The sequence below is a fragment of the Perissodus microlepis genome, chromosome 4, assembly GCF_051167445.1.
Source record: "Perissodus microlepis isolate ML-2025 ecotype Zambia chromosome 4, ASM5116744v1, whole genome shotgun sequence".
Taxonomy (NCBI): Eukaryota; Metazoa; Chordata; class Actinopteri; order Cichliformes; family Cichlidae; genus Perissodus; species Perissodus microlepis.
The window spans coordinates 4,295,150-4,312,030 of NC_140464.1; the positions used below are offsets into that span (position 1 = coordinate 4,295,150).

At 40.2% G+C, this 16,881-nt stretch overlaps 2 protein-coding genes across 4 annotated transcripts; both read right to left on the reverse strand.

Moving 5' to 3' along the window:
• Window positions 1-3,093: 3,093 nt before the first annotated feature.
• LOC146388056 (GRB2-related adapter protein 2-like) lies at window positions 3,094-9,694 on the reverse strand. Of its 3 annotated transcripts, XM_084924760.1 has the most exons (7): window positions 9,626-9,694; window positions 9,488-9,549; window positions 7,770-7,882; window positions 6,439-6,530; window positions 5,967-6,086; window positions 5,027-5,219; window positions 3,094-3,575 (listed from the first exon to the last, which is right to left on the reverse strand). In XM_084924760.1, exons 3-7 carry the CDS (start codon window positions 7,845-7,847, stop codon window positions 3,396-3,398), a joined length of 663 nt encoding a protein of 220 aa, XP_084780886.1. In that variant the 5' UTR covers window positions 7,848-7,882; window positions 9,488-9,549; window positions 9,626-9,694; the 3' UTR covers window positions 3,094-3,395. The 3 variants fall into 3 exon arrangements, with proteins under 3 accessions (XP_084780886.1, XP_084780885.1, XP_084780887.1); XM_084924759.1 differs by lacking the exon at window positions 9,626-9,694 and having other exon boundaries at window positions 9,488-9,615; XM_084924761.1 differs by lacking the exons at window positions 7,770-7,882; window positions 9,488-9,549; window positions 9,626-9,694 and adding an exon at window positions 7,164-7,349.
• A 1,868-nt stretch (window positions 9,695-11,562) lies between these two features.
• Window positions 11,563-13,297, reverse strand: LOC146388057 (uncharacterized). The gene is made up of 5 exons (XM_084924762.1): window positions 13,245-13,297; window positions 12,853-12,999; window positions 12,701-12,782; window positions 12,500-12,611; window positions 11,563-12,425 (listed from the first exon to the last, which is right to left on the reverse strand). Exons 2-5 carry the CDS (start codon window positions 12,874-12,876, stop codon window positions 12,167-12,169), a joined length of 477 nt encoding a protein of 158 aa, XP_084780888.1. The 5' UTR covers window positions 12,877-12,999; window positions 13,245-13,297; the 3' UTR covers window positions 11,563-12,166.
• Between the last annotated feature and the right edge of the window lie 3,584 nt (window positions 13,298-16,881).

Below are 16,881 nucleotides of genomic sequence, written 5' to 3' on the forward strand. Positions count from 1 at the left end.
AATGTAATTGACATGTGCTCCTGTCCTTTGACTCTGGAGAACCTGGAGCTGCATGTGAAGGTCAGTCTCCTGGGACTATAAGAAAACCATATATAAAATATTAATATATAATAAACTTAAATGTCCTTTGTTGCTTTTTCTGTTGAGCTGTCATGGTGGAGGATTTCCTTCAGGACTGCAAATGCACAGGGTCAGTGCAGGTGAGGGAGTGAGTGGGAAGCTCTATTACTTGGCCTTGGTTTAGCCTCATGGATGACATGGTGTTATAGAGATTCCTGTCCTAATTGCCTCCATCCCTGAGGACACTCCAGGTGGAGGAGGGTGTGAGTCAGTCAGCGACAAACATAAAAATAAATAGGGTGAGATTTAAAATCTCCTGAGAGAGGATGTAAGGCTCTAGGAGAGGAGGGAGTGGATGGACAGAAAAATACAATTATTAGATTACCAATCTAATTAGATTATTCGATTACATACATACACGACCTTTTTAAATGTACAATGGTCAGTGTATATATATCCACTGAGAAAAGTGGTCAGGCCACAAGTTAACAAAACAAATTAAAAACCTAAATTTAAACATAAACGATAAACTACATATTTTTTTTATTTTATTTTGAAATGAATCAATCTCACCATTTTTACATAAAAGAATGAAAATAAAATATTTTCTTCTTCCTTTTGTTGAACATTTAAATAACCGCAAAAATGAGTTTTCAGCCCTTTGCATGGTTTATTTTTTCTTCTGTAAATTTAAATTACAATAATTAAGTACCTTCACTGTTTATCTATGAATATATCATAAATAACTGAACATGAAAATGAAAATTAATTCACGTATGTTTGCAGGTTCATTGTGCCTTTTGAATAAACACTTCTTTTATTTATAGCTACACTTCCACAAGGCAGTGAGGTGAGGTCATGGTGCTCCTCAGCTGTTAGCTTCACAGTTTGACATTTATCCATCTTCAGCTGCAGAATCAAAGCAGTGGATTAAAAGCTGCCGTCGGCCTCTTTCTTCATATTCTTATTTATTTATATCCACTGGGAGGTAAGCAATGCATTAATGTTTTTTTGTTTTTTTTATGTGTATGTGTTAGTCCCCGTAGGGAAATTACTCCTCTGCATTTAACTGATTCACCCAGTGGGCAGCCACCAATGCAGCACCCGGGGAGCAGTGTGTAGGGACGGTAACTTGCTCAGGGGTACCTCAGGGTAGCCGCTCAGTGGAGTCGAACCCCCGACCTTCCAATCATGGGGCAATCACTCTACCTACTGAGCTATCCCTGCCCATTAACCTTTACTTTGAAGCAACTTCTAAGTAGTCACCTTTTCAAGAGTTTGGTTGTCCCAAGATCGAGGGTCAATCTCCATTTTTTCTTTTTTAAAGCCAACCTCAGGCTAACCTATTCTGGATACAACTAAAATAATAGAAATGACCATGATAATAAATGCAGAATGGGCCAGAAGAAATACTTTAAGAGAAACTGGTTTGTGGTTGGCCATCACTTATTCTTCTGCAGCAGCTTCTAACCACCAAAAAGGTTAGTGCGGATGTGAAATTCCCCATTAGATTTATAAGGTGCGCCCACCAGTCTGTTTTAGTCTTACCACTGTGAATATCATATCAGGGCATTCTGAACCAACAGACTTGTGCAATCTTCATACTACCACACCAAATTTCTGTATATGAGAAAAGAGTTTACCTGCAGGTGAAGCAGAGAAAGTGATGACAGTTTTTGGAAGAGAGAAGTGTGCAGGAAACCAGAAACAGCATAGCTCTCAAAAATGTTTCCACTGGAGTGAGGATGGTTAATACCATGCATAAATGCACATATAGTTTACAGTAAGATATGAAATACAGCAACATGTTTAAATTACAAGGTTAAAACCTTCATGTTTCCATTTAGTATTTAGCTTTCCTTAGGTGCGCCATAACTTTTTAAAATTGAAATTCTGAGTATTTTGTGGCTTATTTTGTTCCCGAAAACTAAATAATCAAAATGCAATAAAATAAGCTGTTAGTAGTACCATTACTAGTGCTACCAATTCATTTTGACAGCATGTGTTGTGTTTTCTTGGGCCCAGTAGTAACTAAAAGCCTGTAGAGAACTGCCACTTATGTAAATGCACCCCCCCCCCCTCCTTTGCTGATTTTTAAGTAAAGTGACTTTGATGTATGTCTGTGAAGGTTCTCAGTCATCCAGGTCATCGTAGTCAAAGGAGCTTGCAAAGAAAAGCGTCTGGACTTCTTTATGTTTACTTGAAGACGTTTCACCTCTCATCCGAGAAGCTTCTTCAGTTCTTCAGTTCCTGAAGAAGCTTCTCGGATGAGAGGTGAAACGTCTTCAAGTAAACATAAAGAAGTCCAGACGCTTTTCTTTGCAAGCTCCTTTGACTGACTTTGATGTACATCAGATGGGTTCTTTTGTTTGTCCACACTTCACCTCAACAACACTTTTATAAAATTGATCTTGCTGAGTTTTTGGTATAATCTTGCTAACAAAAAATAAATAATAATAATAATAATAATAATCAAGCAAGATTAAATTGCTTATCTGCTAGAAAACTAAATGGAAACAAGCAGCAAGCCCTGCTCCTGCACCTACATCTGTAAACTTCAGCTCCTTAACCGAGTCAGTCACAGAATATTATTTTCTGTTGTGCCTGGGACATGATTGGTTGCAGATACACATTACTATCTCTTTATCCACTCGATGTGTTTAAAAGACGAGGCCATTGTTCAGTGAAGGAGATGCTTGGACCTATAAATACAGGGCTGTTACATCATCACTTAACAAGCACATTGTAACCTTTGTGTTTTTGTTTCCACCATGAAAACATGGACGGGGCAGAAGAAAGAATACAGCCAGAGGGTTTTGTTTTTCCCCAAACACAGGTGTTGCCTCCTGGTGGCCATTAGAAAGAATGCAGCTTTAGGAATTCACTTTTCAGACCACCAACCATTTCCATCTTCAATGTACAGTCTATCAGCTGGATACAACTAAAGAAGTCGGAGGAAATAAGTAACAGGGAATATCACAGGATAGATTTGACAGGAATCAACTTTGTAATAAGAAAGGTGAAAAAATTCTCCTCTCATAATGAGTTCAGATTTAATCTTGGTCATAAAATGTTTTATTTAAAAAGGTCAAAAAATGTGTGTGTAGGGCATACATCCATGTGTTAAAACATGAGCAGACATTCATCGTCATTCTGCTCGTTTGTAGATAAAAAGCTGCACTGACTCACTCCTCTGGTTGAAGGCTGATGTGCAGCATATTATCTAAAAGCCTGCTTTTCATTAAGGTTTAGAAACTCTTAATTGAGGCCAGGTGCACCTGCAGGCCGAGTCCGAATGTAAGCAGGTGTAGTAAAAGCATCAGTGGTGGATTTCCTCACAGTGGTCTCGTGGCATTTACAGGAAACAGTCCAATAACTCCTTTCAGCTTCCCTTTCCACCAAAAAGGATCAGACATATCCAGCACCTCAATGACGTCTCCTGAGTTGAAACCAAGCTCGTCGTCTTGTATAGCAGGGAAGTCGCACATCGCCATCACTCGAAAACAAGACGTAGTCTGTGGGAGAAAAAACAAACACTGATCAATACCCGACAGACAACTGATGAATGAAGCCCTTTCAAATGTAGCCTTAGGAATCAAATGTTTCCAATGTGACTGATTTTCACAATGAAATGGTCAAGAAGGAAGAAAATCTTAAAACTTAACCAAAATAACTGATCTTGTTCCTGTGGTGAACTGGTCACACTAGAATTTGATATCACCAAAAGACATTAAACAGGTACAAGCGCCATTTATATTTACACATTTTCAAATGAGTTGGAAGAGAATGGACCAAAACAACTACTGTTACAAATGAAGATGCAGATGAGAGTCAGCCAGTTGTGTAGGCTACGCCGTATGCTGTGCTGCTTAATGCACAAGTACAAATTTAAATTTGATACCCAGACTTTTCAAAAGTAGAATGGGAGGCACAGACTCTAGGTAGCATACATAGCACACATTTCATTGTTATGCAGATGATACTCAGCTCTGTCAATCCATGAAGCCAGATGATACACTCCAAATAGTTAAACTGCAGAAATGTCTTAGAGACAAAGGTTATTGTACTGTCCTGAAATATCTTAGCAACATGGTATCTAACCAGATGCTCAAATCCAGCATCACATTTTAAATCCTGTACCTCACATACAAGGTCTTGAATAATCAGGCCCCATCTTATCTTAAAGACCTTATAGTACAGTATCACCCCATTAGAGCTCTTTACTGTCACACTGAAGGTTTACTTGTGGTCCATAGGATATTTAAAAGTTGAATGAGAGGCAGAGCCTTCAGCTTTCAGACCCCTCTCTGCTGCAACCAGCTCCCAGAAGCTTTCCTTCTTGATGAGGCTTGCACAGTTTAGGCTGGATGAGGTCATCCCGATCAGCCCTCCTGTGCTGCATCTACACTTCGATGGTGTTCCACATGTTTAAAGTTGTAATGTTTGCTGGTGTGATCACCTTATCAAAAATATAACCGAGTTTGAAAGTGCACGGACTCTCTTGTCCTCTCAGGTTAATTCCATAAAGTGAATTGACTTGACAGCTGCAACGCTGGAATATTTGAATAAGCGATATGCTGGCACCATTTTAACTTTTCACTGCGCAAACAAAACAACCAACATGTGACATCACCCTGTTAAGTGAAAGGAGTGAGAGAGATGCCTGAAACTTGTATCTGTGAGTCTTCCCTCAGTTACTGGCTGGTTGGTCACATTAGACGGTGGTCCCTCCCTGAACGTGCATTTGTTGGATGTCACTTCCTATCTAAAGGGAGTTCTTCCATCCTGTAAGTGCTCCTCATAGGGTATCGACTGGTCTTTACCTTAAAATGTAAAGCACCTTGAGACAACTGATGTTCTGGGACTATACAAGTGAAACTGACTGAAACAGCATGCCTCGTAACTTGCTTGTTGTCATAAACTGCTCTTTAATCTGAGGTTTTCAATAAAAGCAATCATGTCTCACTGGCTGATCATCGGAGGGGCCGCCTTGGTCCAGGATCCCATTGACGTTGAGGTAGATTATCCTGCTTTTGGAGATTGAGTTGGTTTTGTAGAAGTCCACCAGTTTGTTCAGGGAGGTGAATTTTTCCCTCCACAGGAAGTAATGACCTCTCTTGTCCCTCAGCAATCTGTAATGCATCATGCCCTGCTCATACCTGAGAACAGATTTAAGAGTCAGAATAACTTTACTATAAATCACTCACACCAAGTTTATTATACTTAACGTTATTTCAAACCTAGTTTCAGTTAAGTAACAGAAACGCGAATAAAAATGATGCTAGTAAAATGCTAAGAGGAAAAGAATACAGGAAATGGCTCATTGGGGCTTGGGCGAATGTTTGACATTTGACTACATAAACCTCTTTAGAACAACTGAAACAAACAAATGTCTTTGAACTGAAAATAAAAAATTTAGAATTTATGAACTTTAAGTCTGTCTCACAACATTAAAAACACATTTCAAAATTATACATCCTTATTAGAGAGTTCTGGCTGGACACTGAATGGAAGTAGTTAGTCAATTTTTGTGTGTGCAGACTGCAACAGACGTGAGATTTTTGCCAGATTATCAAAGTTAATCACCATATTATATCAACCAGATTGCACACAATGGCCAATTTGACCCCATTCAATTGCAGACTAATAGCAGACTGACTCAGTTTTATTTCCATTTTAACACCGTCTTGACGTATCAGAAATGAATTTGAAGATGGAAACTGCGAGTGGCAGTTCATAGCAAACAGAATCATTTTCTTTATTACCACCATTTTCCCCAGTGTGACCTTATCATAAACGCCTTATGAACTTTATTTATTTCTCCCTTTTAAGGCAATAAAAAGGTCTAAATGATCAGGTACAATGTAATGTGTGTAATACTTAGTTGGGAGACACACTTGACTCACTTGACAGAAATGCAGAAGTTTCCTGGGCTGGTCCGACACCCTCGGATCACAAACTCTCCCACGTGTTTGTTCATCAGAAACTCCACTGCATCTCCACGAGTGGCATCCTCCCGAAACCATCTGCAGAAACAGGTCCTGTGCTCATGACTATCTGATGCAAACATGCATCAAACATGCAAGTACACACACCTACCAGCCAGTGTTGTAAAAGCAAAACTATCCTGCCTTTGGGCCTTTCCTGTACGATTTTAACATCTAAATTTGGGCTTTTTAAGACCTTAAATGAAATTCTAAGCTCAAAAGTGTGAAAATGTAGAGACTTCTCAGGTACATTCGTGTTACTGAAGGAAAATGTGCAGCTGACTTTTGGGCATCTTCTTCATTCCTGCTTTGTAGTCATTTTAAATAGTTTGCACACAGAATGAAAAGGATTTCTGCTTTTGCAGCGGATTATTGTTCATCTGTTTCTTACCTTGGAAAATGAATGTCAAGGAAGTTACGTGGCACAAGCCCCTCCTGTCCATTCATCTCTGCTTTACACCAGATGTTGTCATAACGTATAATCTGTCCAGATGCAAAAAGATAAAACTTCATACAGGAGTATCAGATTTCTTACTTATATTGGACTGCATTGCATTTTAACCTCCCGTCCATCAACCCACATATTGAGACAACATCCCAGACAGTTTTTAAATTTAACACAGTAGGACATCTGTGGGAGTGACGTCCGATTGCTGTGATGAAAGCAGGGAAAGCGGTTATTATTATCGGTTGCAATAAAGGGGAAATTGTGAGTCACAAGCTAAGCAGAACAGAACATGATGAAAAATGACACAGGAAAAGAAACAAAACCACAGTTTAGACTGAGAAGCTGGGACAGACTGGAAGTATCCTCTAGAAATGAAAGTCACCTGAACTCTCTTTATTGGCCAGCAGGTGGCGATTGCCATGGTTTCAAACATGCAACATACATCGACTGTATATAAAAGATGGGAGGAATGCTGAGTTAGAATTTAATGCCTCTTTTCCACTAGCACCTACTCACCTCAACTTGGCGTTTGGTCATTTTCCATTACAGTTAAATTACCACCTCTGTGTTGGTGGTGTTGTTATAGCAACCCAGCCCAAAATTCCCATGACATCATGTGACACGAACAACATAGTAACTGAGGGAATGCGTACCATGTGATGGTGTACCTGTTGATTGTGTGCAGCCATTTTCATTGCCGGGTTTCAAAAGTATGGATGGATATCAGGATGGATAGATGGGGTTTCAAAAATCGCAAGTTTGATGCTTGTGAATGAGGCGCTCTCATGGCTAATCCAGTGATGTCACTCTCTGACCAATCAGTGGCATGCAGTTTGCTGACGGCACATTTTCAGCTCAACTCACCTCACTTGGAACCCTGGCTGAGTAGGTATTAAAAAAAAAAAAAAAAAAAAAAAAGAAAGAATACAAGTCGTACATACTGACCAGTGGTTGTACTTAGTCACTGTGGAATTGGTCACAAAGAGGTATAGAGCTCTTCACTGAGTTGCTTTGGTTGCTAGCAGGTTGTTGTACTAACCCACAAGTTGGCACCTCTGTTGCAACTTACCTGCAAATACTCACCAACTACTCATGAAGCAGCTGTGAAACTGAAGAGTGCCACACAAACTGTAAAGGAGAGAGTTTGCCTTCAAAGTAAAAGCTGCGCCTGTTAAATGGGTTGCTTGTAGTGCTGAGGCACAACCTTTACTATGAAGACAAGCACAACAGCACTAATGAAAACTGTGTACAGCTGAGTAAAGTTACGCACTGACCTTGACTATGTCGCCCTGTTTGAAGCCCAGCTCATCATCTGTTACTGCAGTAAAGTCAAACTTTCCTCTGGTTTCCATTAGGAGGGGCTCAAGCGTCTGAAAGGTTTAGAAGACTGCGAACAGAAGAAGCGGCTCAATCAGAGAAAGCTCTCCAGTAAACAGTCATCGATAAAAGCCCAGCTGCATTCCTTTATATTGTCTTCAAAGCACTCAGACTTCCTTACAACTTTTAAAGCGGTCTTGAGCAATAGGTTCTTCAGGCTTTCTGAAGGTTTTTCAAAGTTTGTCTTTTGACATTGGCTGCTTTTACACTCACTTCCAGTCCTTTCTTTTACCAGTTTCAAAGGAAAGTTTTATTGTTTGCTAAGCCACTTAATGCTAACCCTATGAATCATTCAAGTATAAAAAGCCTCCTAACTCAAGAGGTTAGCCAGTGTTGTGTCTACAACTAACAGAAAACCTAGCAAGGAACCAATTTTAAATTACATCTTTAGGAACTTTGTTACCAGCCGCCTGTCTGAAAAGCACAATTTGTTCCTATTTCTTTAGCTGATCTATTAACACAGTTTGACAGGCATAAAATAATATTTTCATACCTGGCTCTCCCTTCACTTTCTTCTCCCTTATCCCCCAAACGGTTGAGGCAGATCGCTGCCCTTCCATGAGCCTGGTTCTGCCAGAGGTTTCTTCCCGTTTTAATTTCTCATTGCCACATAGTGCTTAGAGTCATTTAATTGTTGGCTTTTGTCTCTCAATTCTTTGAATTGAACAAGTGATTCCTAAAAGCATATCTCAGCATTGTGTGCAGTGTGGCCACTTTGATCCTCTTTATAAAGCAGCTGGGATCAGCATGACAGTGATCCCAAACACACCACCAATGTGGTAAAAGCACACTCTGATAGAGGAACACAAACTCTCAGTCATGGCCTCCACAGACCTCAACATCATTGACAGAGACCAGAAGAAAAGGCAGAAACACCCAAAGAAGAGCTTTGAATGTCCTTCAAGAAGCCCGGAGAACTACACATGAAAAAGAAATTACCAGAAGGCTGCCCAACAGAGTTCAGGCCGTGCTGAAGAACAATGGTGGTCAAACCAAATATTGACTTCCAAACTCATTAAAATGTATAAACCGGTTTTGCTTTATATACTGTATGTTCACATATGTTTCCACCCATTTCCCATTAATCCATGTCTGGGAGACCTGCTGTAAATAATTAAGATATTTGAATGTAAAAATGCAAATGAAAATCACTGATTAGAGGATGGCATGGTGGTCAGCACAAGGTAGACAAGTTTGTTATTAGAGGAAAATCTCCAATGAAAACCTCAAAAAATAAACAAACAAACAAAAACAAAACAAAACAAAAAAACACAACATATCATAGCTTTTAAATTCAGTAATTTGCAGAGTTGTAAAATGCTCTTCATACTCGCTGCACGTCTTAAATGTTTTTTTTCCCAGCTGTTGCTGCTTTTTCATTAAGGTTTAGAGGTTAAATGGGGGCTAAATCTTTGTAAATTAAACCATTAACCCAAACCAGTGGGCAGATTGATTTAAAAACCCAAGAACATGAGTGGACAAACTTAGTTGGGAGCTTAAAATAGAAATGACAGTTAAAGGAAAAATACCATAGCTCAAACAGTCCGCATGAAGAATCAGTTAAACAGACAAAAGTCACTGACTGTCATGGCAGCAGCCACACATGGTCACCTACCTGCACAGGTTCATTTCATTTGCAGCCACTCAAAGTCAAACTTTTACCATCATGCTTTTAACCTGTTTAGATGAGGCACACGCTTTCAGCCTGCAGGGTTACACAGAAATTATTACATTCTTTGTTTCTGTGAGTTACCAGTGATCTGTGAGGTCATGGTAGGGATAAAGACCTTTGCAGGTGGCATGAAAGGGCGTGGCTGCTTCTCCTCCTCTTCCTTTTGGCAGTTAGGTGTATTACTACCACCTGCTTGTGGGGAGTGTGGGTGCAAAGGATGAGAGGTACCTGAAGTATATGTATAAGGAAGGCTGCAGGATCAGTTAGGTTTCTTATGTTTGTTTGGTAACATTGTGTTTCATATAACTGAACCACATCCCCCTTTATTCATTTAATTCATTTTTTGTTTGCTTTTCCTTTTTAGCTGCTGTAATGAAAGAATTTCACTACCTTCAGATGAAAAAAGGATATTTTTTGTTCATTGTTCATTGAACATCAGGCTGTACACCCACATCTGACCTCTGAAGATGCTGCTGTGATAAAAATTATGCTTCGTATTACATTATGGACAATTTCATAGCAAAAAACAAAAAAAGTCATAAATAACATCTGCTGTCTATTGTAAAATGACTATTTGGACTATTCACCCACAGCCCAAGTCTCATAGCTCAGCAGCCTCAGACTGAATTTAGATGTTTTTTCTGAAGCTTCTGTTTAAATAATGTTGAAAGGACCCAAATGAAGAAAAACAGGAAGTATAGAGCAGTGTAAGTTTTGCTGACCAATCATTTTTGTTATAGTTTTCATAATGGCTTTTTTTTTGCTGACGAAAACAAGACGATAACAAGACGATAACTAAAAAATGTTCTGACACTTCAGTCAGCGAATAAGAATGAGATGAAAATATTTTGTAGGGTGAGATCCAATTAGAGCTAATTAAGTGGTATAGAAAGGCGATTTGGAAGTAATCCAATCACGAGTAAGCTCCTTGTGCAGTAAGGTTAGAAACTGTATAACTAGCTTCCTGTTTCTCATAAAGAATAGACACATGGACATATTTTGCATTTAATGTTGTGCAAGATGCTTTCAGGGGAAGCCTCCCAAGTACAGACGTATACACACTATATTTGAAATACCTTTAGATGTAGTTGACGAAATCTAAAAGCATTTAGATGTCTAGATGATTGAAACTAAATGGTAAATGGCCTGTATTTGTATAGCGCTTTACTAGTCCCTAAGGACCCCAAAGCTCTTTACACATCCAGTCACCCACCGGTGATGGCAAGTTACATTGTAGCCACAGCCACCCTGGGGCGCACTGACAGAGGCGAGGCTGCCGGACACTGGCGCCACCGGGCCCTCTGACTACCACCAGTTGGCAACGGGTGAAGTGTGTTGCCCAAGGACACAACGACCGAGACTGTCGGAGCCGGGGCTCGAACCAGCAACCTTCTGATTACAAGGCGAATTCCCAACTCTTGAGTAGCACATTGACCTTATGTCTAAATGTTTTACACTCCTTTAGAGGAAAAGATAACCCGAGTGCTGCGAATGGCACCGACAGGCAAACTTATTGGAAGCAACTACTAAAGCATTTCTTTTAGGTTTAAGACTTTCACGACAGCTCACCAAGAACACAAAACTACACTAGTGGTGGGGCTGTGCATTGCCTTACATATGTGCACTCAGCTTTGACTTCCAGCCTCATTGTGTACAGTGGAAATTTATGCACTCTTGCACCATACATAAAAACCCTTTTGAGTTGCAGCTTGAGGCAGTTTAGTTTGCAAAGCTCACTACAACTATGTTTAAAGTGAATGCAGTTCTCCATTATTGAAGGTTCTCATAGAGACCAAGATCCCCTTATTAAAGAAGAGCAGCAGAAAACTGACAAAGCAAACCCTGGTGGGAGGAGACCAGTTAAGTAGGTTTAAGTTTCAACAGGTAACAGACTGAGCTCTGACATGCATCTATGTAACTGAGCCACAAGTTCTAGAAGTTGAGCTGGACTGATTAGCAATCTTTGTTTTAGAACCAGTCACCTTAGTAAACTCCAGGAATCACAAGCAGATTAGTGGTGTAAAATTATTTATTAGTCAAAACATGGACAGTCCATTTCATCAGCAACATGGCCACAAATGATTCCACAAGCTTTGAGACAGGTCTGGCATTTCTAGCATGGTCTCTTTCTGGAGCCATCAAAGCAGTTTTAAAGCCGCTGGTATCTCAGTTACATACAATGTGTCTTGTAGCAGCAGAGTAACAAACCAACCATGGAGGAATCTGGAGTTCCTCATGCCAGCCGAGGAGGGGTGTGGAGAGCCAAATCCTAAGGATCTGGTTAAGTGCCTAAATCCTAACCAAAGAGGAATAAAAAGCCTAATCCTAATCAAAGAGGACTCGGTAAGTGCCTATGTTCAATAAAGGAAGAGTCTAGACTAACCCAACCTAAAGCGATATGCAGTGCTAAAAAAAATAAAAATTTCCTAACCAAAGAGGAATAAGAGCCTAATCCTAACCTAAGAGGACTCGGTAAGTGCCTGAAACCAACCACAGAGTAGTTGGAGAGTACTAAGTGCTAAACGTAGAGCTCCAAACCTCGTCTCCTGGCTGAGGAAGGTACTTCAAGTTACCGATACCAGAAAACACCTTGTATGTAACACGCGATCATCTGATAAAACGTCATGACGGCACCCTGAATGATAACATGCGGTTCCTGTGTGGGAGGTTCAGGAAGCGTCCATCTCTGCTCCTTTGTAGATAGAAGCTGCACTGACCCAGTCGCCTGGGGAAGTCTGAAATGCAGTGCAGACAATAGCCATTTGAGAGCCAGTGGACCTGGAGAGTTTTATGCGCAGGTCTTGTGAAAGCATCACCGGGGCCTTGTCCTGCTTTAAGCCACCTTGATGTGCTAGTCCATCGCCTGCACCATGGACGCCATCTGTGGGAAGAAACCAGTGTGATGTATCAAACCAGGATTTGTTAAACCATTGAGGCTTTAGTTTTTAAACTCACTTGACAAATGCAGAAGTTTCCAGTGAAGTTCTAGCATCCTCAGAGCAAACTCTCCCATGTTTGGTCTTCAGGAGCTCCTCTGCAGCGCTGCAACTGCTGTTCTGTGAACCACCTGAACACATAATCACAAGCCTCATAGCCCTCTAACCACAGTTTGCAGCCAGTACATTTCTACTTGATAATGAGCATCTAGCCTCTTACGCTGGAGTCTGCATTTCACTGTAGTAGAAATCTTTCTCGTCTCTTCGTCCATTTTACACCAACCGTCTTCAGGGCTTGGAGTCTGCAGAGAAGCACAAAGAGTCAGATAACAGCAGCGAGTCCAATTTATACACTGATATTCAGTGCCTCACCCTTTTTGAAGCTGAGCTCATCATTTACAGTGTAAAACCATGTCCCCCTCTGGTTTTATCTGCGAGCCAATCAAGCATCAGAAAAGGTTAAAGACGGCGACGAGAAGAGGTGCCATCAGGGAGAGAATCCTCCATGAAGTGCTTCACCTGCAGGGATAAAAGAGTCAGATATGACTGTTCATAACTTAGCCAGAAAACTAATTTACATGTATAGCCACACATGCCCACGAGAACAAATTAAGCCCAACACGTCATCTACCCACACAGATGCACTTCATTTGCAATCAGACACTTAAGCAGTTAGAAAATTTGACTTTTAGTGAGCCCACCTCCCAAAAAATACAAAACACATTTACAGAGTCACACAAACAACTAAATTTTTAAAAACTTACCACAGCGTTTACAGAAGTGGCTGGAGGTGCAGACTCTCCCAAACGGCACAAAGGGAACACCTGTGAGTTGCCTGAGACTCCTTAAATCCTGAAGCCACCTTATTGGGTCAAACCATGTGCTGCATGTCATGGGGGTGATTTTGGGTTTAGTTGGCGTCATTGTCTATTTAGTCATGATCTTTTTTTAGTGTGTTTACCCCTTGTGTGTTACTTGGTCTAGCCAAACAATTATAAAGCAGGTGTGCTGATTACAAACACGACCTTTTCCATACCAGCTGGTGGCGCTAATGCACCATTTTGTTATTTGCCAGTCGCCAACAAAAATAATTTCTTACGTCCACTTTGTAAACTTATAAATATCGATGTAAAGTATTATAAAATTACCTCACAAGAGCAGATATCCCACTTTTAATATATTCCCTACAATTTAACCAGTGAACTGGATAGGGAAAAAAAGAAACCAGTCGTTTACTGAGCAGGATGAGTCTGCCTTCCTCAGCACAGGTGCATAAATCACACTGACAATGTAAACGTCTGAAAAACTCACAAAAACTCGCAAATCAAATATGATACAGGGTTATGAGCTGTAAACATATATCTGATGGTTTTGGAAATGTTTGGGTAGAGAATGGGACGTATCACCTGTACTTCTACTTCGAATCACTTCTACATGTCCAAATCTGGCTGTTACTGTTTAGTAAAAGCTGCTCTCAGTGACCAGTCTGCAGCCTTTTTTGTCCTTTTTGGTTAACTCAGTGTGCCAAGTGCTGTTTTCTGGCACCAAACTAGAGGATTTTGTGTTATTTAAGGTGAAACTCTGCACACGTCGCCCTCTCTGTGCCACGTCAGCCTGCCATCATGTGCGTTTGCCAAGGCCAGCTTTGATATTTTCCTCCAGTGAAGTTCAGCAGAAACAGAAACTTAGATGTTTATTAATTTATCTGCTTGATTAGTGGACTGATCACCGCTCTGCGGGAGCTGCTGCACTTCAAGCCTCAGTAAACAAACAGCTAATCCATCTCTGTAAGTGAAATTTAGTTATACTGAATTTGTGAGGCAAGAAAAATACTGCCATTAGTCTCACTGTCAGGAATAATTCAGCCTTTTATTGTGGTCCTGCTGCTCAGCTGCTGCTGGCACTAATTCATGCCCGAGCATAATGGACTCATGAAATACACCGGATGCTTCCAGAGACAGCAAACAACAGGAACGCATTTCCATCAATTTACATTACTGGCAAAAAGGGTCAAAGACGGTCTGACATGAGGTTTTAATTTACCTGCAGATTATTCTGGGTACAAGATAAAAGAAACGGGGATGACATGACTCGAGGAGACTCTATCAGAGGCAAAGCTGAGATGGTTTAGTGGATATATGGGAAAAAGAGAAGAAGGAGCTGCCAGGCAGCTGGAAATGAGGAAGACTCAGAGAAGACTTATGGAAGGAGTTAAGGAGGACATTCAGAGGATTGGTGTGACAGAGGATGATGCTGGGATAGGGTGAGTTGGAAGTGACCCCTAAGGACTCAAGGGTTTTTATTATCATTGCCGCACATCCGGCACTTAAACCTCGGTGAAGACCAACAATAACACACATCAGGAACAACATAAATACGAAAACAAGAACAATATTTACAGTGTAGTATAAAAAAATGAACAATTACAATTATAAATAAGAAATATGAGCATCTGAAAAAAGGAGATTTGTAGATGTTTTCAAGCAGAATCCTCCAAATCTGAAAAATGAAGCCAAAAACTGCAGTTCCTCTAACGGCCACTGGAGGCAGACTCCAAAACCGAATGCATTTCCTTATTTTTTTTCTCTTTAATTTTATAAAAAGAGGTACTGAATACAGAATAAAGCTCTTTAAATAACAGTGTACAAAATAAACAGATCATAACAGATACAAACATGACATTAAAAAAAAGATGCACGAGTTACAGTGACATTAAATAAAGACATTAAAAACAATGCCCATTTTTAAAGCTTTATTTCTATGCAAAGAGCAGCTTGTAGCCACATGTTGTGTTTCCCTCATGAAAACTTGCATTTGCTGATGTGGAATTTCATAAGGAGTAAAATCAAATTAATGAGGTCAGTCTCTTTAGTCTTTCTCGCTAAAGGCAGTACAACCAAATAAGATGCTTTTATGGAAAACTGCACTGGTACCTGTGTTGCCCATTTTAGGCTTTTATTTAAGCCAAACTAATAATCATAAAAAGTTGTGGAGCTATTTCTGTACACTAGTACGAGGACACAAATGAGGAAACTCAGGATCCACATTTAAATTCAGTTAAAATTCACATATGTGTCCTTAAGCACTAAAAGAACATGATATCGATACAGAGGAATCATGCGTGACAATGAAAAAGACCCAGAAACAGCCACGCAAACAAACCACATGTTGTAAAATGAGGTGGTAGAGAAGACTTGGGATAAGGAGCGTGGTTGTGTTGGATACAGGAAGTCTGGGGGATGACATCAGCAATCATTGGCCAGCTCAAAAGTCCAGCCACGGACGGACAGGAAGACGACCGAAGGGGAATACAAACGAGTCTCAGAGGAGAAAAGGGGAAGCAACAGCACAGCACTTACAGTGTTTCAGCACCGTTAAAAACTCCCTCATCTTTATTCAGCAGAGTTATGATTGTTTTCATGCTCATATGTTAAATATAGTCCAGTTAGAACCATTTTCAGACCATAGTTTAAGAATTTAAACTCAGCTAGTATGAAGATCTAAACCCTTGTGGCTTCAATTCAGTTCAGTTTCATCTAATCAGCGTGGAGATGACTTCATTTGAATCTTTAATTAATCCATCAAGAGGAAGAAGGAAAAGAAAACTGTGTCACAGCATGAAATTAGTATTAATAACAGGCAAAAATGAGCAGAAAAGAAGGAAGCAGAGTTATGTAAAAATATGCAAGCAATAATTTCATAATATGTTGAGTAAGAGTGTATTACATAAAAAAGTAGGCTAATAGATTAAAGCGTCATTAGGATGAAAAAACAAGAGCAAAGCAGGAGAAGAAGTTTCGTAAAAGTGTTACTGTTAATGTGAAACAGATGATATGATAGTCAGATGTCATGAAAATAAATAAACATGCACACATATGTAAAGATCACTGTCTGCAGATCAACACACAGTGTAAGAGCACACCTGTTCTCTGTGTCCTCTGACATCATCGCCCCTCCATCACCTTCACCTTGCACGGTTTGCAGCACGTGGACCTGCCGTCACTCTCCGCAGCTCTTTTCCAAATACGTCACCTCTCTGCTGGCACAAACCTCGGCTCTTTTGCTGAATCAGACACTTGGCCAGATCCGGATGAGACATGTGGAGGAGAGCTGCCATCCATCATCTGGATCTCAGTGATCCTGAGATCCAGATGATGGATGGCAGCTGGATCTGTGTGGTGGATCTACAGGTCGCAGAATACGCCACGGCCAGGTGACTACAGCTAAGGGAGCGTAACGGTGTGAAGTTATTGTTATTGATATGTTTACAGCTTATGTTGTCACATTGAAATGACTCTGTGTGGGAACATTTTATTTATTCATTTTTATACATATTTTTCTCCTTTCTATCATTACTTTTACTCTTTCGTACTTTATGAGGAGAGACTTTTTATATGCAAG

What these genes read in the sequence shown, in the direction of transcription:
- LOC146388056 (XM_084924760.1), bottom strand. Translation starts at nt 7,847, where the DNA reads ATGGAAACCAGAGGAAAGTTTGACTTTACTGCAGTAACAGATGATGAG. An exon ending in AACTTCTGCATTTCTGTCAA is followed by an intron (nt 5,220 to 5,966) that starts GTGAGTCAAGTG and finishes ATCTGTTCTCAG; the next exon opens with GTATGAGCAGGGCATGATGC. An exon ending in GCCCCTCCGATGATCAGCCA is followed by an intron (nt 3,576 to 5,026) that starts GTGAGACATGAT and finishes TTTCTCCCACAG; the next exon opens with ACTACGTCTTGTTTTCGAGT.
- LOC146388057 (XM_084924762.1), bottom strand. Translation starts at nt 12,876, where the DNA reads ATGATGAGCTCAGCTTCAAAAAGG. An exon ending in TGAGCTCAGCTTCAAAAAGG is followed by an intron (nt 12,783 to 12,852) that starts GTGAGGCACTGA and finishes GCTTCTCTGCAG; the next exon opens with ACTCCAAGCCCTGAAGACGG. An exon ending in GAAACTTCTGCATTTGTCAA is followed by an intron (nt 12,426 to 12,499) that starts GTGAGTTTAAAA and finishes TTCTTCCCACAG; the next exon opens with ATGGCGTCCATGGTGCAGGC.